Source organism: Rhopilema esculentum, chromosome 5 (genome assembly GCF_057945365.1).
Source record: "Rhopilema esculentum isolate cy_ngs chromosome 5, ASM5794536v1, whole genome shotgun sequence".
NCBI classification, from domain to species: domain Eukaryota; kingdom Metazoa; phylum Cnidaria; class Scyphozoa; order Rhizostomeae; family Rhizostomatidae; genus Rhopilema; species Rhopilema esculentum.
In genome coordinates this window covers 6889883-6910917 of record NC_142819.1, presented here as the reverse complement: position 1 = coordinate 6910917, position 21035 = coordinate 6889883, and the positions used below count along the sequence as shown (strand labels likewise).

Genomic DNA, 21035 nt, shown 5'->3' with positions numbered 1-21035 from the left:
TTTGCCGTCGAACTTTGTATACGAAAGATTAGTTGATAACATGTGAAAGTTTAAGAGAGAAAGAAATTGGCAAATGCTATCTGATATCCTACAGCAGAGTAAATGCAGCCAAATTCCCAGCAAGAGAGTCAGTTGTAGAGAACAAAAAATACAATAGCTCCGTCGAGAGAGAAAAAGAAATAATGGCTGTAAGATTGAAAACATTCGAGTTTACCCATAATATACAAGCAGATAAACATAAAACATTTCAAGTTGTCCTCGCTACTTTGCAGAAGTAACAATGAGTGACATCAATGTCAACTTTAGTTTATTTGAAAATGTCACGAGTTACCAACGGGTTACCAACGGGTTACCAACGAGTTACCCTAACGAGTTACCTTTTTTAATAGTGGTTTTATATGGGAATACCACGAGTTACCATGACTTTTTTAATAAATATATATATATTATATTTATAAAGAAGGTGGTAACTCGTTGGTATCTCGTATACATCCATACTGAGGTCTGCAAATGTAGAATGTAACCCGTACGGTAACTCGTTGGTGACTCGTGGTAACTCGTGATCATTTTCCCAGTACGGCACAAAAGGCTCCTTTTTTCAATATTATATATTAGCGCATGCGTAAAAATGGATTTGTTGTTATAAAATTCCAAATTGCAAGTTTTGATTTTTTAAACATGAAATTTGAAGATCCATAAACACTATATGTCTAGTAGATTTTGATCACCTTAACCCCTCCCCCCGATTTTGAAAATCTTTCAACCCTGAACACTTGTATTCAAGACCCCCTAATATGAAAAAATTAGACTTTAACAAACCCGCCAAAAACTTTCAACTGTACCCGAGAGTACATTTGCCCTTTAATAACCACATTCGACTTTTCTAATAATTTATGGGTTCTACTTTACCATTGTCTAAGTAGTAATAGTTTTCTCTATGGCATCTCTATTCAATTGCTGCTTGACAATTCCAAAAAATCAATTAGATTTAGGCCTGGGCTTCAAGGTAGAATTGAAACAAGTTGTGAATTCGATTCCTGCATGACCTCTTTTGCTTGCTGAATATAAAATTCTTCATGATTGGACCCACCTTTCTTAAATTGCTCCTATTTTAGGTTACAAAAAATGATACTTCTGTATAAGATTTGCAAATTTTCATCTCCTCCCTTTTACCTCTATATTAGACAATCCTGGCCAAAAGGTTAGTGGACTGGTGAAAAAACCACTAAAATTGCAACTTGACCCCAACAATATTATCAAAACCCCCCACCCCTGAAGCAATGTTGGTTTTTTCTTGAATACCCAAGTAACAGCAATCGAAAAGAGTAGAAATAAGCGTATCAACATTGACAGTGGGGGGCGGGGAGCGTATTTTTCCAAAAATACTACAATTTTCCAGCCCAGTCCAATAACTTTTGGCCAGGATTGCAGCTTATCTACTATCAATGGTTAAATATAACCTCATATTATGCGAGAGGAAGAGGAAAAGACCATTCATAAAAAGTCCTATCTTAAAGGCAATCGAGAATTACTAACGTGGACAAAACTTTCTGTCCATTAATAACTGGCCAATCAGTGCGCGTAATAGCATTCTCACGCTTGTCCATTGGCTGATATTGATTGACAGGTGGCTTAAGCCTTTTTAGTATCTGTTGATTGCCATTAATGGTCTGATTGAGATGTATATGATCATCATAAAAATCAGGAGTAATTGTTACTATATAGGACGAATCAATACTACCTGAGGCGGCCCTTCGTTGCAGTGAAATGGAGAGAAAATTTTCAAATATTGATGCTTCCAGTTCGCTGAATAATGCACATTTTGTTTCAAGTCATTTTTTGTGACATTTCCAGTCGAAAAAAAGAAGAACCGCAGGATAGGCTTTCCGCCGGATTATGTGACTCTTGCAATGAGTATTAAAAATAAAACGATATTTAAACTGATATTTAACCCTGGCATACAGGGCTTAATCAGAGAAAAAAATTACTTGTTGAAAATTGACCATTTTTACTGGTGCACCCCTCGGATATTTCACTTTAGCTAAAACCTTTTAAACAAACAGTTTAAGTTAAAGTAATTTTTAATACTTTCATATACGAATTTTATGGAGTTTTAGGTTATTTCTGATCAAATTTTATTTTGATGCAAGTTGAAAGTTTTTTTAACTTTTTTTCAGTGGCATATACCGTGAGTTTTGCTTAAATCTAGCTGAAACCTTGTGGTTAAAAAAATGGAGACTCAAGATCATTAATGCTTTATAAACCAAAAAAGGAAACATGCTTATTGGTGAATTGATGTTCAATTACATGCACATCCTAATTTTTAAAATTATTTCATTAATGAGGGATTCCTAAGATAAGCCTTTCAAATAGATTAAGTCTTATTGATACTGATGTTAGTAGCCTTGGGAATACTTTCTGAAAAGCTTCACCCAAACTATAGCAACCCCCACAAGCAATAATGGGAGCAAAAAGCCCCCAGGTTTTGTAATAGTGATGACAGATAGGAAATCTGAAACATTGACAACACTAATTTCGGAAAATATCTAATATGATTTGTACATATATTACAATAATATGAACTGATTCATTAGTGGAAAAGCTAATCTTACACTTTAATACCTTCTAATTTTACACTTTTAACCTTCTAATTTTTACTTTACTACAAGAAAACTTGAAAAACATATAAAATATTACTTCAATCTTAATATGCTCATTATTAATAACTCCAAACAATGAAGGGGGGGGGGGGAGCTATTAAAGGGATGTTTCAGTTATTTTGCTATTCTAAATAAATTTTCCATATTTTTATGATTAAAAGAGCAACAAATGTGTTGATAAAATATTTATCATCTTATGTTTCAAAGTTCAAGTAAAATATCTGTTTATTGTAAAAAGAATGCAAATGTACACCATTGTTAAGTAAGAATGGTTACTTTGCTTTTCAATGATTCTACGGAAAAAGTTTTGTTTGCTCTTAAGAGCATTTTATCAGGCAATGTTTCTTAGGGGAAGCCTATCCCTATAATTGCTTTACAGCAACTAACATCTAGCCAAAAATTTTCTTTTTTGAGCTATGAATGTTACTTCAACAGAAGACTTGGAGTTGTTGATTTAAAGTTGAATAGCCCAAAAAAATTTTTGCAATAATTATTGGCTCAAATAGTTTGCTTGGAAAATTTGTCAAAATAATAAGAAATTTTGGCCTCCCATTCCCTGAAAGTTAAGACTTGAAAAGGTATTTCCTCATTAAAGATTCTTTTTTATATAAATGAGTGTAACAAATTCTACCAAATATTTTTTAACTCTGCAATGAAATAAATTGAGTGTTTATATTTAAGTAGCTTTGACTATGGAAATAGTTTTTATTTCTTCAAGCATCTTGTCAACTTGTGAATTAAACTCTTCTACAGTCATGTCACTTGGAACTTTGAAATCCTTTGCAAGCTCATCATACAACAATTTTCCTTTTTCGTTATGGTTAAGTTCACCTTGCAAAAATGCTTTAAAGCATGGGTCAAAATAGTTTACAGCTTCAGAATAGAATCTTGGAAGATCTTCATGAAGTTGCTTTGTTCGCCTCTCAAAGTCGGTTTTTGTTCTTTCAAGGTACTTTTCGTTTGCTTCATACTTTCCAGATTGCGAAGTACTTGGATCTTTAGCAAGCTTGTCCCTCTTTGCTAAATATTTCACGTAATCTTGTTGACTTTGATCTTTTCGTTTAACTGCCGAGTGTATACAAGCGAATTTCTCATTTAGGCCTTTTAATGGCTTAACAAATGTTGACCTAGTGATTACATCACGCTGTTGTTGGGAGTTTTCAGTTTCGTTGCAGATGTTCTTCAGTTTTTCTGCATGGCTTTCAAGTTCATCTGCGTCCTTAATCAACTTAGAGCTATTATACAGGTCGGTGACCATTTTTTGTTCCAACTTTGCCAAGCTTGAGCTAGAATCCATGAACTTTTTGGTGTCCTTGTGCATTCTCTTCAGGGTCTGTTCCATCTGCACAATATCTTGTAATCTTTCCTCAAATTCATTGTCTTCAGAAGGCTTTGAAATCGACTTCCTAGGTGCTATTAATTTATTGAAGGGATTCCACGACATTTTCAATCTTGGAAGGAAATAAACACTTGAGGTCAGTTATCAAATTGCGCAGTAGAAGACGCCATTTGAGTGGCCTCATTCTCAATTTCTGAATTCTCCGTTTCAAACATCGAGATCAGTGGTTTAAAAATATCAAAGTGCAAAGATCAAGAAAATGGCGGACATTGTTGGAAGTTGCTATGGTGTTTGGATTTCTGAGATTTAAATTCGATATCAGGGTCGTTGGCTGTATTTGTAAAAGGATGGTTGATCAGAAAAGTGTCTTCCTTTATTTCTTGGCTATGTCTCGATGATTAGGCCTTTACTGTGGTAAGATTATAGATTTATAAGTTTGAGATTTATTCAGATTGAGATTCGAAGAATTATTATTATTCTTCTATCCCCAAATCAGCCAAATTTCTGTTACATTAGCAAAACATACAAGTGATAAGGCTGCAGTATAAATAATGTGTGTTTTATTTGTGTAACTAGTCATGTTCCTGTCTACAGAGTCTCGCATGCGAGCTGCTGCACACCAAGATTTATAAATTGCCAAAGCTTTACATAGCATTGCCTTAGAAAATTTCTGCTTGTGCACCATATGATAGGTAAAAGGAGGTTTACATGTGGAAAATGTGCATGCATGAGTGTGTTCCTGCTGGAAACTGCCATACTCTGCATGAATCATGAGCCAGACTGCTAGACTGAAAAGTTTGGTCTGTGCACACAGAATGCATTCCCCGCGCGATTATTGTTGCCCTTCTTTCCGTCCGCACATCATTAAGAATCTGCCGTGGATTCTGTGCAAAATATTTGTTTATCTTGTCATTTTTCCCTCAAATATTCCACCATTCAAACTTCTGACTTCCGATAACAAGAAAAAACATCGAATACAAGGTCTCTTTGAAGGTTGTTGCTTCAAATTCCGCGCACGATTTCACGGGGTAGTGTTTGTTATCCACAAATTTCAAAATTATTCTTCTGGCATTCCCTGCGCAGAAAAAATACTTTACAGTCTGGCCAGACTGGAATCTAATCAAGGACAACATTGAAATGGAAAGAATTTATGGTTGTGGCTATGGATAGCTGCAACCAGCAGGACACTATTAGCTGGGAACTACAATTTCTGTATTGTTACCTAATATTTTTGATGTTTAATCGTTTGTGCGTATTTTATAGTTATTTTATGATAAATTGTATGTAGAGTGGAATTTTAAAATATATACTGAACTGAACTAACCGGAACTGAGCACAAAGGCATTCAAACTACAAGAAACAATGCTCATTTATACTTGACTTATAAATTATAATTTGCATGATTGCTTGATTTTGCTGGTCACATGTGAATGCAAGAAGTATGACATAGCTGCAAACATATAAGCAGGTTTTCCAACCTGGACCAAAAAACTGTTGGTTTGTGCAGTCTAGAGGGGGTTTTATTGTCTTCTATTCTCTTCTACATTAGAATTGATTGTATATTTTGTCTTTGATCCTACAGAACCTTCAAGCCTAGCCAATCTTGTCATATCTTGCAAGCCATTATTTTTTATTGATCCATGTATCAGTATTAACTTCAACAGCTGTTATTATAATGGTGCAACCAATGTCAATTGCATTAATCATCCAGATATTCAGTTAGGAAAAGTATCATCCTTGGTTCTAGCTATGCACACCTACTTACCTTAGAAGTTATTATGTTACATGCTCTTGAATTGCATTTTTTCATCAAGCAAGACTTTCACAATGATTTTGACACAGGAACATATAATCTTTTATTATGGCACTTTGCAAAAATGTGTTTGTCTTAGTGCGACAGTATGTAAAGAAGCGGCACAAGTACTACACAATTACTATGGATATCAGCTAGCTAGCTAAGGAAAATGATGGTTTGTTCTACAACGGCCAATGAGGGCATGGTGCTGTTGTCAAATCAGGCTTTTGTCTGATGTTTGATCGATAAAAAAGCATGAATTTTAACCAGTTTTGTTTTACAACAAGACCAGCTTGAACTGAAAATACCTAATTACAACATATTCTTATAGATTTAATAGTTTAAGGAAGGATGCAAAAAACAAAAGCCAAAGGTTTTTCTTGAGTGTTTTTAGGGAGGTTGACAGATTGGTTTTCTCTACTTGGCTCATTCAAGTTTCTGTCCTGTTGTTATAAGTAGTGAAATTTTGACATTTGTTTCTATAGATCATAGGTTATCTGGAGCTGAATTGTCTAGGGATTCATATTAACAAGCAGTCTTTTTTCTTGCAAGGTCCTTAACTTATGTCCAGCCAAGACTCTGCAATATATTTGCTTTTATTCTGCTATACTAGTTAACTTTCTGCAGGATTGTTTTTTAGCATTTATGGATAATCACACATTTAGTGAACCAAAGAAATCTTGGTTAGATTTACAATCACTGAAAACTTAAATTGAAAACAGATAGAGACAGATCTACTCCCGCCCTCTATTTAAATTGTTTTGCTATGAAAATAGATGAATTTGAAAAATCATATATTGAAAACTAAGCAGAATGTGAAGGATAAAGTGTAAATTATGCCTTGAAACATAAGCACCTAAAAATGTTTTTTAAAGATGCAAACAGAAGATGAAAATGTTTTTAAAATTGCTTGATATTAGTCGAATTCTAAACATCAATCATTTTAATGGCTTCTAATTACAGCATTGTTTGGCAGATGTAGGGATAATTTTTTTGAAAATTTTTTAATATATGGTATAGCTAACTCCAAAACCAATGGGAAATTTAAATGGCCATTGAAATGCCTCAGGACATAGTGCCTTTAAAATAGAAATACCCGTGGAAAGGAAGTAGTTACACATTACCCACTCCCAATCCCCCTGACGATCGTGCTGTAATTAGGTATAAAGAATGTTTTGAATTATTCCCAATTCTTAGTAAGAAGATTAAGTATGAAGTATTAAGTATGATTGTAAATTGCAATTTGAAAATTTAATGATGTAAATGATGTAAAACTTTGGTTAATTTCTGATTATTTTATTTTGTGGTATTTTTAGAAGCAAAATGAAGGACAAAAAGACATACAGAATGAAAATAATTAGCATGGGAAATGCAGAAACAGGCAAGGTATGCATATGCAAATCCATAGACACTTTAAAACACTACATATATTTTTGAAGCATTTGCTTGCTTACAGTCCTGTTTTTTGGTCTTCAGCTTGTGGATAGGGTTTTCTTTTGCTAAAAGATACACCATCACTTGGGCTGATAGGCCAAGTCACTACTGTCAGTACTCTAAAGAGGGCTATGTTTATGGTAATTTGAGTTTAGTTAAAAATCCGTTTTAGATCCCTGATTTATAAAGGGGTATAATTATGTAATCAGAAAATCCAGCACATTCGGTATTACCCAAATGCCAATAGTCTGTGCATATGACCATCTCAATATTGTAAGAACTCACTGTGTACTAGACTTTATCCAGTATCCTTTTATTTAAAGTATGGAAAGTGGCCAGTAAGTAATGGGATGTATGACAACATCAAAGGATAATCAGTTTTTTTAGTAATGAAGTAAAGAAGGTATAGTTCAAAGTATTAGCAAGGACCTTGAGAAGGTCAACATTTCTAATCAAACACCTTCTACGAAAAAACAGGGGATTCAAATAACAAACAGGGGGTCTTAACTATCCTGAAAGAAATAATGAAGGCCTTATAAAATATCCTGAAAAATTGTTGGGATATTAACATTCAGAGTACTGTTGATATAACTCACCCCAAGTAGTTATTTTCTTTTCAGGGATGGGTTTACTGCTGTGTGTGGGAGTGCGACACCCCTAACAATTTTGTGTCCCTTTGATTTGGTAAAAAGCATTTTTTGGTTTCTTAAAAATTTTTCTTTATTTATCTTCTTATCGTCTTTATCTCAAAGCTAAAAACAGGCGTTTCCATCGTTTTCCAGTTATATGAAATGTATGGCCACAAGATCAACTTGTTTAGTTTATCTGAAACCCTCCCCAACCTTTCTGCTTTAATCTGTACCTGGTTCTATTGCCTTGGATTGATTGAGATGATGTTAATTTTGAAAGTCTCCATTTTTACTCCTCTGTGGGACTTTTGACTTACCAAAATAATTTTGTCCTGGCTATGTCCAGTTTTATAGGTCAAAAACAAGTTTTAATACTGCAAAATCGGTACTGAGAGCATGATTGTTTTAAGTCATTATCAACCTTTCATAACACTGTATACCTGTAAGGCAGAAACTATCTTTATCTGCTCAAAATTTCGATTTAACTTATCTTGAACACAATCTGCATTGACTATGGAATTAGGAAAATCCCATTTTCCAAAGAACTGCTTTAGGTTAAAAACTTAAATCTATTCAGTTTGACCAATTAAATTATAATTGGTTTATTTGATTTATTATCCATCACATGCATATCCATTTAAATAAATGTATTAAATTTATTTGTTGAATTCTGTATTATTTATTAAACAATTGTCCCTTTTAAGTAATAAGTAACAAAGTTCTTGGAATCTAGCTGAATGAACAGAGCAACTTTCATTTTCATTACTCGATAAGGAAAATTTATTTGTATATGAAACAATAAAATATATAGGTCATTGATTAAAATTTTACTGTTATTTTTCAGAGTTGCATTATAAAGAGATACTGCGAGAAGAGATTTGTGTCAAAATATATGTCGACAATTGGTATAGATTATGGTGTAACCAAGTAAGTTATTCACATAACTCTTACTTAAGACATAACATACTAAGCGAAACGTAAGGGGAATATCTCTTTGTCACTTTTGCTGATATCAGGCCTTTTCATGAAGATTTTTTCCAAGAACAACGATCTGTCCGCGTGGGTGAATTTACTAGATTGATCACCCGTCACACCGTCCAACAATGTTTGTTTAAGGAGGTCCTCCAGGCCTTACGGGGTATTAAGGTTTCATCTGCCCACGACCGAAGATGACTTAACCTTTGGGGTGTCTAATTGCGTGTTTACCTCCGGTTTTTCAAACAAACTATTCGATGTAGCTATTTGAAATAATGATGGCCTGTAATTGCGTAATTGCTTTTCCGGTTTCTTGCGGGCGTAACACGTTTTGCTAGGGTCGTAAATAATTCGGAGAGAGTGTCGCCTATTCGAAATGAAAAGACCTATTTGATATTCATTTTAGATACAAGTTAGTTTAGTTAGAGATATTTCATATTCGGACTAGTTTCAGAAAAATGCAACTTCTAGAACTGAAAAGCAAATGTTTCTGCCTGTCTTCCTTTTGAAGCATATACTGCTAAAAAGGTGCCTTCCACGTTCTTACCAGTATTCCTTACGGAAAATTGTCAACTATGATTTTTTACCTCTATCTTTTCATTACTTCGTTTTAGGGTGTCTGTTGGAGAAAAAACCTTGAAAGTGAACATTTTTGATATGGCTGGGCATCCTTATTTTTATGAGGTTTGCAATGATTGTATTTTATTTGGAGGAACTCTACCACCTTGATTCCAAACAAATAAACTCTTAAAAAGTTTCTCTACCGACTACATGTTATTTTTGGTTTAGTAGTAATGGTTAAAACAGGTGTTAGGATGACTCATTAGTTTGGGTCGTGGACTACGGATCCAAAGGTTCTAGGGCTTGAGTAACTGACAAGACTTTCACTTATATTGTCTGTCTATCTTTCTTTCTTTTTTTCTTTCTTATTTTCTCTCTCAACCCTCTTCTACATTTCTTCTCTCCTTCTATCTTTCTCTCTTTCTTTCTTTCATCTCGTCCCTCGTGACTAAGGAACACAACTAAGCATTGATATGTGTCTTCTCTGTTTCTTTCTTTCATCTCGTTCTCCCTGACTTAGGAATTCCACTAAGCATTGATATGTGTCTTCTCTGTTTCTTTCTTTCATCTCGTTCTCCCTGACTTAGGAATTCCACTAAGCATTGATTTGTGTCAGCTTGTTTTGCAACTGATTCTCTACTACCACATGCTTGTCAGTGACTCCTCAGTAAAAGAAAAAGATAAAAGTTTGTTTAAATTGAAGTTATAGGTTGCCATTATAGTTACATGGTTGTGAATGTGTGTTTACAACAAGCTCATCTTTAAATTAGACTTCTTTATGGTATGTTTTTGATAGCCTTGCTTTTTGTCAGTAGCTTGCTTTTGAAAAAAGAAATGACTTCTCCTCTGCTATGTCCCATGTATCTATACTAATTCAGCCATGGTCTGCTCATATAGTTAAGATGTATCGTCTTCTTATTTGCCTAGGTTCGTAACGAGTTTTACAAAGACACCCAAGGTGCCCTTCTTGTTTATGATATCACTGACCGTGAATCCTTTGAAATGCTAAGTAGCTGGCTCGATGAGCTGAAAAAAGATGCTGGAAGCCCAGCTGAGGTTGATAAAATTGTGATAGCAGTATGTGCAAACAAAACAGATAGGCAGACGAACAGAACAGTAAACGAGAGTGAAGGGAGGCTGTGGGCTGAAAGCAAGGGGCTCCTATACTTCGAAACCTCAGCCCAGAATGGTGACGGTGTTCAAGAAATGTTTCAGGTAGGTTCCCCTTTTTATTTCGAAGAATATGTGCAAGCTATTGCATCTTTATTCAGAAGAAGTAACGTAATCGACAGTTTACTACATTTACATATTTTATTTTAACGGCTAGTGATTGGCAAAAATATTTGCGAGCTGATTAGCTGAGTATTGAATGAAAAATTCTTTAGTAAACTATTCGAGCAGGGTATGCCAAGATGCCAAAAGAGGGTTTGTTGGTTGAAGAAATGAAGAATTTCTTTCATCCCCCTCTTTTCCATCCAAGTATTGGTAGAATCAACAGATATCAAATGAGAACCCTCAATTGACGTATAACGACAGGTTCAACCAGTAAAAACCTTAATGCTTTCATTGACACTTTAGCTCTATAACGTTTCCTGAAGAACCAAACATAAAGGAAATCTTACTGAAATTTTTGATTACAGTGTCTCATTGTATAGGGGTTTATGAAACATTAGATGCTTTTTAGCTTGGAGTTGCATTTAAGGTCGTGTAACTTCTTTTGACTAACTTTAGTTTTGTTAAGCGCATTTAGGGGCATCGTAAATGAAGCTATTTTTAAGGTTAATTTTTGCTTTCCATTGAGCAAAAGAATGGCAATTTTATTGTTGTTTTTAGTCGTTGTTTGAAACAATGGCAGTGACTGTGGAAAGCGGAGTAAAGCCGAAAATAAGAAGCGGCAGTGCTCTGGGATATACCAAAGAACAAGCTGATGCCATTTCCCAGTTGAAACAGGGCAAGGACAACTACGAACGACTCGGCCTTCGCTTTGGAGCTTCAAGGTTATTCAAGTTTTAATTATTGCATCAAAATTGTTGAATTTGCAGCTGTTTAACGTAAACTTAACGATCAAATGATCAATAGGTACCAGTTAGGTTTCGATGTTCTTGTAACGGCTATAAAGGCTTGGTTGGAAGGTAACGTTTTATAATCTAGAGTGCTTCAAAGTAATTGCTCTTTTTCAAGAAACTGATTTAAAGAAACTTTCTTGAAAGAACGTTGAAAAATTTCATGTTATTGCGTAAAGAAAAGAGACTAGCAATTATTTATGCCTGATTTCCTTCAGTTTATATTCAAATCCAAATTTCTAACATTTAATTGTTTTTGTTAGCAATGTTTTGCTTTCATTCCCCTACTTCTGTTGCCCTCCCCAGCTTGCCAAACTCCATTTGCTCTACCTCTGTTTGTCTAAAAAACCCTATTTCCTCACTCTTCCTACTTGCTCTCCCCCTGCTTGATCATGCCTCATACTGCCCCACTTGTCACGCCTCGTACTGCCAGCTCTCCAACATTGAATCTTGACAACTTGAAATTACCTCTTCAGTCTCCATCCTTGACATATCGTGGTTTTTAAAGAAGCTATTGAAACAGCTAACTTCTGTTTTTCAGTACTTTTCCTTTGGCTGTTTGTTATTCTTTTATCTTGACGTTATTGGTTCCTCCTGTTGTTGTCACAAGGAGCCTCATAATAAAATTGATATCCCCTTTTCAGCGATGAAGTAAACAAGGCATACAAGAAGCTCGCTGTTCTTTTGCATCCTGATAAAAGTGTCGCCCCTGGCACGGAAGAAGCTTTCAAAATACTTGTCAGCGCAAGGTCTTCATTGCTTTCAAATCAAAAAGGAGAGTAAATATGCCAGACATTTGCTTAACAGGTAGCAATTCACACTTATTCCAGTTGCAAAGATATTTATCATTGGCTTTGTCCCTCGTTGTATATCTTGTTTAATGAAAGTGTGGTGTGACATTACTCTTCCCTTACCTTGTCATGTCATGTCATGTCATGTCATGTCATGTCATGTCATGTCATGTCATGTCATGTCATGTCATGTCATGTCATGTCATGTCATGTCATGTCATGTCATGTCATGTCATGTCATGTCATGTCATGGTATGCACTTTAGGAAGCTACGTTTAACAATTTTTGTCAAGTTTTAGCATTTTTTTGTGCCTTTTTCTTTATCGACCCAATGACATGGTAGAAGATTTTAGCTAAGCAGTCTTCACTGAACTGATCTATTATTCAAAGGGCCTTATACCGCTACATGCGAAACACACACTCGATGGAATAGGTTGCATTAGGTTGCAAGTGCTTGTTGCCTTAAAAATTTATGTTTACAGTCGCGTTTAGGATTTTAAGTGAGTAATTTAGAAACCTGTTTTGTACCCTTCAGTTTCTTATAGTTGTAAAGTTTGATCTCCAAGATAATACTATATATGATAATACTATATATTATGATTGTGTGTAATATTTGAATGATTTTAAACATATTGAAATGTAATATATTCATGTTATATTGTATATGAGTAGTTAGACAAGAAGAGCAATAAATTTCTGTCTATTTTGTAAATTGCGTTTCAAATGCTAGTGTACATTGCACACTTGATATAAATCTGCAATTTCCATATATTGCCTCGACTGCTTTTGTCCGTTACCTTTGGAAGTTGCATGCAGGTAGTGAAGAAGATTGATGAAAAGCCGAGCAGCGGAAAAGCATCAAGAGACAAAATTGTACAGGTCCTTTAGGTCCCAAGTCTCCTTATTCAGGTTTTATATAATCTCACAAAACCAAAAGTAAAATGTACAAACTAGGCCTAACTTTCAAAATGTTTAGCTGGCTTAAAGAAAATGAACAGATCATCGTCGTTATCATCATCAGCATCATCTGTTTTTATTTTTATTTTCTTTAAATTTCTCAAAGAAAATCGTACATCGCTAGATATTCTTGCAGTTCCTTTCAAACCTAGATTGGCCGTTAATATTGAAATCTTTTGCCCTTTCGCAATCCTGCTTAGTCTCCTCCAATCACACGGGTCCATAACCCTGAAATTTGATATTCCTAACATTTATAATGACGTCATCCACACATCTCAAAGTCATAAAAGTGCCGTTTCGGCCGTATTCTTTGTTTACCGAAACTAGTGATTGTCAGTTTCATGTGGATGACCTGTTATTTAGCAAGAGAGTGACGCAGATGGTAAAATGATAAATTTTTAAAATTGTGCTTCTTAATATTGCTAATCACCTAAAAATCCAGCGTAATGCTGTTTACCTGCGATTGCTCTGTTTTGTATCCCTTTTCACCTGTTTTCTTTGAACTAAACGGGCCATAAACTTTACACGTGCAATATGATATGTAACTTTCTCATGCTTCGCGAGTCTTTTAATATGAAATACAGTCCCATTTGATTCGTAAATGGAGATCAGAATAAATCCCATCCACATTTAAATTATTAAATTTATGGCCTCGGAAAAGCTCGTAAAGATTAGCTATCAATTCTATTTAAAATGGCTAATCGTCTGTCCGGCTATTGCTTTATGAAAATATTGCATTGGTATTTCTAGAAATACAGTTTAAGTAAACTTTTGCTTTAATGCTACAGAGGTCTGCATTAAAACTTTTATAAAATATATTTTTCATTAACGGCTTTGACTTTAGCGACGGTTATCGAACCACCTGGACAGACAAAGTGCGTTGTGTACTACCTCCGTGTTTGTTGTTCAGTTTTCCCAGATTAAGCGCGTAAGATCTCGCTCCGGAGAAGCAATTCAACACTCTCTTTGTATTTCGCATGACCCAGCACTGATCTTTCGTGTGCAGGTAAGATTTTGTGATAAATAAAAGTGTAAATTGATTTTTGTGCACTATTTTGCTTCATATCTTTACAACTTGGTGGTTGGCAAGGTAACTTGAAATCGAGGACGGCTTATAGCTGATTCTGTAGACGGTAGCAGGTCCTGTGCAACACAATTCATTACATAATTTTACTATAGTTTTGGAAATTAAAAGAATATCCCGTTTTTTTCGTCTATTGCTCCAGACGAACCCACTTTTTTCGCCTATTGCTCCAGGCAAAACATTTTTGTCTAATCACCTGAGAGCTTACAAATATTATCATTTGTTTCCAAACCCGTTAAAAAGTAATTATCACTAAGATCTTCCTTACAAAATATGTGATATGATCCTTAAAATATATTTTTGCCTGATGAATAAGACTGCGTTCAAAAACAGTTCACAGAAATTCCAACTGAAACATGACTTCCATGATCTATGTCATATTATTTTTTAGCAGTCATTGAATCCTTAGATAAGATCCTGATTTCAAAGCATGATCTTCAGTAGTATTTTCCTATTGTGGAATATTTTTATAGAAAAATGGGCTTAGAGAACCATTTTCAGGGGCAACGTAACTCTGCTGTGTATTTTTTCAAAAATTATAATCAGACTTTTGTAAACTGGAGCACTGGTATAAGTTGAAAGACTGCCAATTTTGAGTTTTCGAGTTTCTGCTAAGCCAAGCGCAGCACTGGCTAGTTACATGCTAAGCAAAGTTTTTTTTGCGAGCTGCTATGGTTATAGAATTATTCAGACTGTTGTGCGGTGAGAGCGAATGATCTGTCGCTAAATTGTTTTTGTTTTCTTTTGAATCGTCAACAGGTTGCATCTTGTCCTTACAACAACGAGTTCTGTACGGTTAATAAATCTTTGCGCTGGGAGCACTCACAAAAAGGCTTGCAATGAAGTTGGAAAAAACAAAGAAGCCGAGACGTGTTGGATTTTACAGCGGACATTAAAGCCTAGTAAAAGCTTGCTTCATCTGCGCAGACGTCTTTCTACTTATTAGCTGTTTGTTTATACTGATGATAGACTTGGTCTTCGTACATCATCACCGATCGACCAGCTAGATCTAGACGAGTAATCAATGGTATCGATGCCAACGATTATTTGGCAATTTAAGCAGAATAATCCACGTTTCTTTCTCAGTCAAAGTACACTCGACACCTGTAGAAAGTGCTTAATCTTGTTTCCTCAAAACTGAATTTACTGTCCATAAAACTCTTTGATGAGCATGGATATTGATAATGATAAATGTCTTTGTAATGAAGAGTTTGTCATCGTGGATTACAATATGCAATCAAAGTGACTATGATCATTCTTAAGACACCTTTGTGTATGGACCTGCAACGTGTTGAGATATTAGGTGTCAAAAGTACCCGCAATAACTTATATTTTGATTTCATCTTCTCGAGCTTAGCCGTATTTTGGACAACGTATGGTTAACAGACATGTTTCTTTGGAGTAAAGGCTGTTCTGCTTTCTACTAAATGAACGGTTGAAAATTGCAAGCATGGATTTGATTTCAGCAAACCTCTTCACTTCTGCGTCAAACAGAAAGTGAAGATTGATTGGTACTTATTCTAACTGGACTGTTGTCCGGCCATGCAAATGGTGCTTTTAGCACGTGCAGACCTCTGAACGTCTATTGGATAATGAATTGGTTATAAAGATAATGAAGGCATCGTAAATAAAGATTTTGCAATTCCTCTAACGAAAGTCTTGCCTGGAGCAAAACCCTCATTTGCTTCATTTGGTTCACCTTCCTTCTGAAGACGTATTACATCGTTTCACACATATAACATCGACTACTGTTTCAACCTTTTCTCTGCTGTTGATGCAAACAGTCAAATTCTCTGGCTATTTCATGGGTGTTCTGGTTATTCTTTTTAATAGATAGGCCAGGCAAGGAAGCTCTGTGCATAGCATGGTGATGAATCACGATTTTGGTGCTTCTTGAAAACTGCAGTTTGCATGTTCTTTAAACAAGCTGGTTTATGACGCAAGAAATCGAATAAACTAAATTGATTATTTAGATCTTCAAGGTTTTTGCCAGAGAGGTACTGCAATATCACAATGGCAAGCGAAATGGGGAGACTTTTGGATAGGCCACGAGCATTTGAAGAAGCAAAGGTGCGGTATATTTTGGCTCTTGAGGCTCAGAAGAAAGCTCAAGTGCTTTTTATATCAAATGCTCAAAGGAAATTGGTTACTAATTTTCAAGAGAAGTTGAAATCAAGTATAGTAGTTGCTCAGAGGCATGCAAAATGGAAAAATGAATCCAAAACTGCCGAGAAAGTGTTTAAAGAGCGACGCGCTGTCAGTGCCATCACTTTCAAAAGAAGTGAGCATAATGCAGGAGAGGCCACTGTCTGCGAAGCTGGTAAAGCCAAATTGAAGAGAAGGCCTAAGACAACGGGGGCAATTAGCCAATGGCAGCGTAGATCACTGGGAAGAAATACGGCCGTGGGTACTGCGAATCGAATTGATAGAACAGTAGGTGATGCGCTCGAAACGAGGTTGAAAATGCTCGCCACGGAGGAGACCGTGCCGGCTCTTAGTCAGGGCAATGAAACATTGGAACAGAAAACCAAATGTTGTCACAGACCAAAGATAGACGGGTTTTATGCAATGGATGATGGAACCTCAAAGGAATTGATTGACAATTTCAGTTCCAGTAAAATTTCTTGTGAGGCAACTCCGAAGCTAGCGAATTCTGAGAAGCTGAGGCAACAATATTCTGGTACGTCTTCAACTAAATCCTCATCTAGAAATGAGGCAAGGTCGTTGAGGAGAGGAGGCCAATCCGAAGATAATTCCGATAAACGTTTTCAAGAGAAGCCTAGAGGCAACAAAAATGCAAATAGAAAAATCTCATACGAAATGAAAAATTGGATATGCGGCATTCAACAAGATGTGCAAAAAATTAAGAATGCTGACGACAACGTTTGTTATCGTGCTCCTCTCAAAAGGAATTCGAGTGAAGACAGCGTAGAGAGTTCCCAGTCTGTGGAAATAGTTGATTCAGCTTTGGAGAAATTTGATAGTTTGATAGAGGCAATGAAGAGTAGCTGCAATGTCTTTACCGCGCATAAGAGCCCGGAAGAAGATAAATGGGCCATTTTGGATGCCTCATCGCTGTACTCGAAGTCTGCACTTAATGATTCAAGATTGGACTATGAGCAGAAGTGGCATCAAAGGGATCCCAGAAACAGGAAGTTGAAACCTGGAGTTCTTCTTTAGAATGCTAAAGCATTCTGAAGAATATGACTATTGTTGCCAAGAATTGGAATTCCTCTAAGGATATAACGATGTTTGACTCATGCATGCTTTTGTGTTCTTTTTGCAATTGACACATATTTCATTTTGTCAAAAAGCAGCCGGATTTGAGGCTCTCTCAAGTCTGCATTTTTGGGTCAAAAATGAGCTTTCCAACTTAAAAACATGCTCTTAAAATCTATCTTTAGGCACTTAAAGCGATATTATACGTTTTTCCTTGTCTGATGCTATCTCTCATTGTCGCAAGTACAGCAATTGCCGTCATAGTAATTGCTACATTTTGTTTGATTCGTATGTAGAGTATATAGATTTCTAGAACAATTTCTAACGAAAGGATTCAATGAAGGTGGTCTATATTAAATAACAACTTTTTAAGAGAAACAAAGAGAAGATCATTGCTCAAGTTGACAACTCTGATTTGCAAAGCCCTTATCATGTTACAAGTTATAGAAGTTAGATTAATGTTGATGCTCCCAAAGATAAAATTGACAAAAATTTATTAATCCATTGTTGTGTATTAATGGTGTGTTGTTTTAAAAGCAAAACAGTGTCTTGAATAGGACCTCAACGCCTTAAATTCTTGTCAAAATGGGTGTTGATCTTTCATTTTTAATGAATTTAAGATTCAGGTATTCAACTAATAGAAATTTAGGAATATTGCCGAGCTTATAAAGTGCTAGAAAAAAACAAATCAAGGGATCTTTCCTTCGTCATTATCTGATTCTTAATTGCAAGACGTGTCTTTGCGGAGAATGACTCGTTGATCGAACGAACACGCTGCAGTCCTTGATAATTGTGTCTTGAAACTCCATGAGAGCACTGTTTCTTTGTATAGAGCAGTTACCAGTTATATCACAAGACTTTTTTAAACTAACTGCCCTTGTACTGTCACTGTTAATAAGGGTCATCTGCTTACTCCTATTGTACAGTTAAATTTGCATACAACGGATATTTTTGTAGGGAGATGTCTGGCACAGAAAATTCGATCTACTGATTCAAAATGCTACCTTTGGGGCGATCGTTTACCATTCAGTCTCATTGGCTCAGTACATCTTAGTTGTCTACTCACTTTTTCAAGCTTTATTAGCATTTAGAGGTAAGGAAGAACAAAGGAAAACCAAGGACATGAGATTTTGCACCAATGTGTGGTTTTTGGGTGGTGCAGCCATTACCAAGATGGTTTTAGGGCCTTTTTTAACTAAGGGGTAAACACCCCTCCAGCATAGTTGACCTTTCTTTGTATGAGAGAAGATGCTCCTTATTTTCATGAGATCAACGGCTTGTCCCCCAGATGAAGTCTCTTAGAATAGGTTTTGAGAATTAAAACAGAATTAGTTCAGTTACCATCCTTTGTTTTTAGAATGCTTTTTACGTTGGCTTTGAAAAAAGTAGCGATAAAGTTATCTCCATGACGAATGTAAAAATCAATCGGAACCGTCGATCGTAACCAATGATCTTAACCTCTTAACCTTTTTGTAATTATAGTATATTTATAATTTATTATAATTACTGTAAATATTCATGATGATGAACAAGAATCGGTTCAAATGACTGTATGCCTAGGTGTGTAAATTAACAGATGCTAAGATTGGAAAGAGCATATGAAATTAGGCTTCGCTCCAGTTAATTTTCAAGAGCTCTTGGCCTCTTGAAATATGCCAAATCATTTTTGCCGCTATGGTGTTTTGCGAACACTCTCCCTACACAGGCATTGTTGAGCCACACTTTCAGTATGGCTGCTCACTCTGGGGCTGTTGTGGTTTACTGAAATTAATCAGTTACAAAAACTTCAAGACTGAGCTGCTAGGATTATAACTGACAGCAACTTTGATTGCCAAAACAGACCACTTATAAATGAATTAGTAAATCTAAAGCCATGATCGACAAGTCTCAATATAATCTTGTTGCACAGTACTTGCGTAACAAGTGCATCAAAAGCTCACACTGATGCTCTCAGAAGTCTCCGCAATACAGAGACAGATTTGAGGTTTCCCGTTATAAAGTCAGCAAATTGCCAAAATTGCTTCTCATTCAAAGCAGCAAAACTTTGGAATAGCCTCTCAGTTTGGTCAAAACAGGCAACCACTCTAAATGCCGTCAAAGCTTCTATTTAAAAGAGGTATATATTTAGCTTCAAGTTTTGTAAATTTTAGACCTCATTTGTAATTAGGTTTTTAAATGTAATTCTTTGATGATGTATACATTATTTTGTAATTAATTTAGGCTGGTTATTGTTCTTTAATAAATTGTGGGTTTTGTGAAGCGCCCCTTCCGAAACATCTGCTGAGGGGCAATGAACTCAAATCAAATGAAATGAAATAGTACCTAACTCAAAACGAGGCTTGTTGCTGGACCTCTGACCTTCCGACTTTGTAGAGGGAAACTAAAACTACCGCGAAATGGAAGGGAATGTTGCTGTTAGGCCTTGGCTGGTTTCCATGAGAAAGCAGTTTTGAAAATGAACGCAGATATATCAGACATCATTTCACAGATAAAGGTTTGTTTGCTATGTTTCTCTTACTTTCAATTTCTGTGAAAATCTTAACTTTCATCATCAGCAGTCAGCACGTGACCTAGAAGTACCTAGTAAAAAAGTTTTTACCCACTGTTTAACAAGAAAATATTTGTTATTCTTAGAATATATTTATTATGTTTTATTTTGCTGATTTTACATAAGCCGTAGAAATTAAGTGAATGATTTCTCAGAATACAAAATTCTGTAAATAAAATTGCCGAAATTTCATCATCGTCTATCATATAATTCTAAGAACATGGTTAAAAATTCTAAAAATTTTCAGAACACAGCGGTGTGTCATAAAACCTTGATTAGCAGCATAGATGTTGATTCTTCTTCGTTTACCACAAATAGCAATGATAAAATGCTTGTGCTGCATGGGGTGTTAGCGTAGCAAGGGGGAGGAGGCATTTGGAAACTGCCGAACCCAATCAAAACATACAAATTAATGGCCATAGCTGGAAAGTTTGGGATGGTTGGCTACAGTGGCCGAATCTTTTGGTGGCCGAATCTTTTGGTGGCCGAATTTTTTGGGGGCCTCGTGGCCTTGAAAATTCACTGTTCTCTTTGGAAAATCTGGACTTCAATGTGATAAGTGACAAACATGAAATGTGCCAAAAGGCCATCCAAGATGTTACCTTGCCAGACAATAATGTGACTGAACCTCACCCACCCTCAGGGATGGATTATAGCGGCTAGGATTAAAGGGTGCCAGATAATGATTCAATTTTGTTGCCACACCCTTCGGGTGACTGTAAATTGATGGAAAAGTCCATTTTAAAAATGAGGTTTTTAGCTTCAAGATAAAGAAGATAAGAAAATAAATCAAGTAATTTTTCCATCATTTTTTACTACTGACTACAAAAAGTGCTTTTCATCAAATCGAAGCAAAATTTACTGAAGGATAAAATATTGGGGGTCTCATGCCCTTCACACCCATCCCCCCAATCTACCCCTGTCCCCAAAGGAAAACCTGAATATCCGTCACTGGTTGGCACAATCATCTCCTTGAATTC

At 35.7% G+C, this 21035-nt stretch overlaps 2 protein-coding genes across 2 annotated transcripts; both read left to right on the top strand.

Annotated features, from left to right (window-relative positions):
• The first annotated feature begins 4232 nt into the window (after window positions 1–4232).
• LOC148960243 (dnaJ homolog subfamily C member 27-like) lies at window positions 4233–13016 on the top strand. The gene is made up of 7 exons (XM_089116285.1): window positions 4233–4413; window positions 7111–7180; window positions 8702–8784; window positions 9447–9516; window positions 10321–10608; window positions 11227–11390; window positions 12101–13016. The coding sequence occupies exons 2-7, from the start codon at window positions 7118–7120 to the stop codon at window positions 12237–12239; spliced, it is 807 nt and encodes a 268-aa protein (XP_088972411.1). The 5' UTR covers window positions 4233–4413; window positions 7111–7117; the 3' UTR covers window positions 12240–13016.
• Window positions 13017–13141: 125 nt separating this feature from the next.
• LOC148960242 (uncharacterized) lies at window positions 13142–19751 on the top strand. Its single transcript, XM_089116284.1, has 2 exons — window positions 13142–14210; window positions 15048–19751. The coding sequence occupies exon 2, from the start codon at window positions 16302–16304 to the stop codon at window positions 17466–17468; it is 1167 nt and encodes a 388-aa protein (XP_088972410.1). The 5' UTR covers window positions 13142–14210; window positions 15048–16301; the 3' UTR covers window positions 17469–19751.
• Window positions 19752–21035: the final 1284 nt, after the last annotated feature.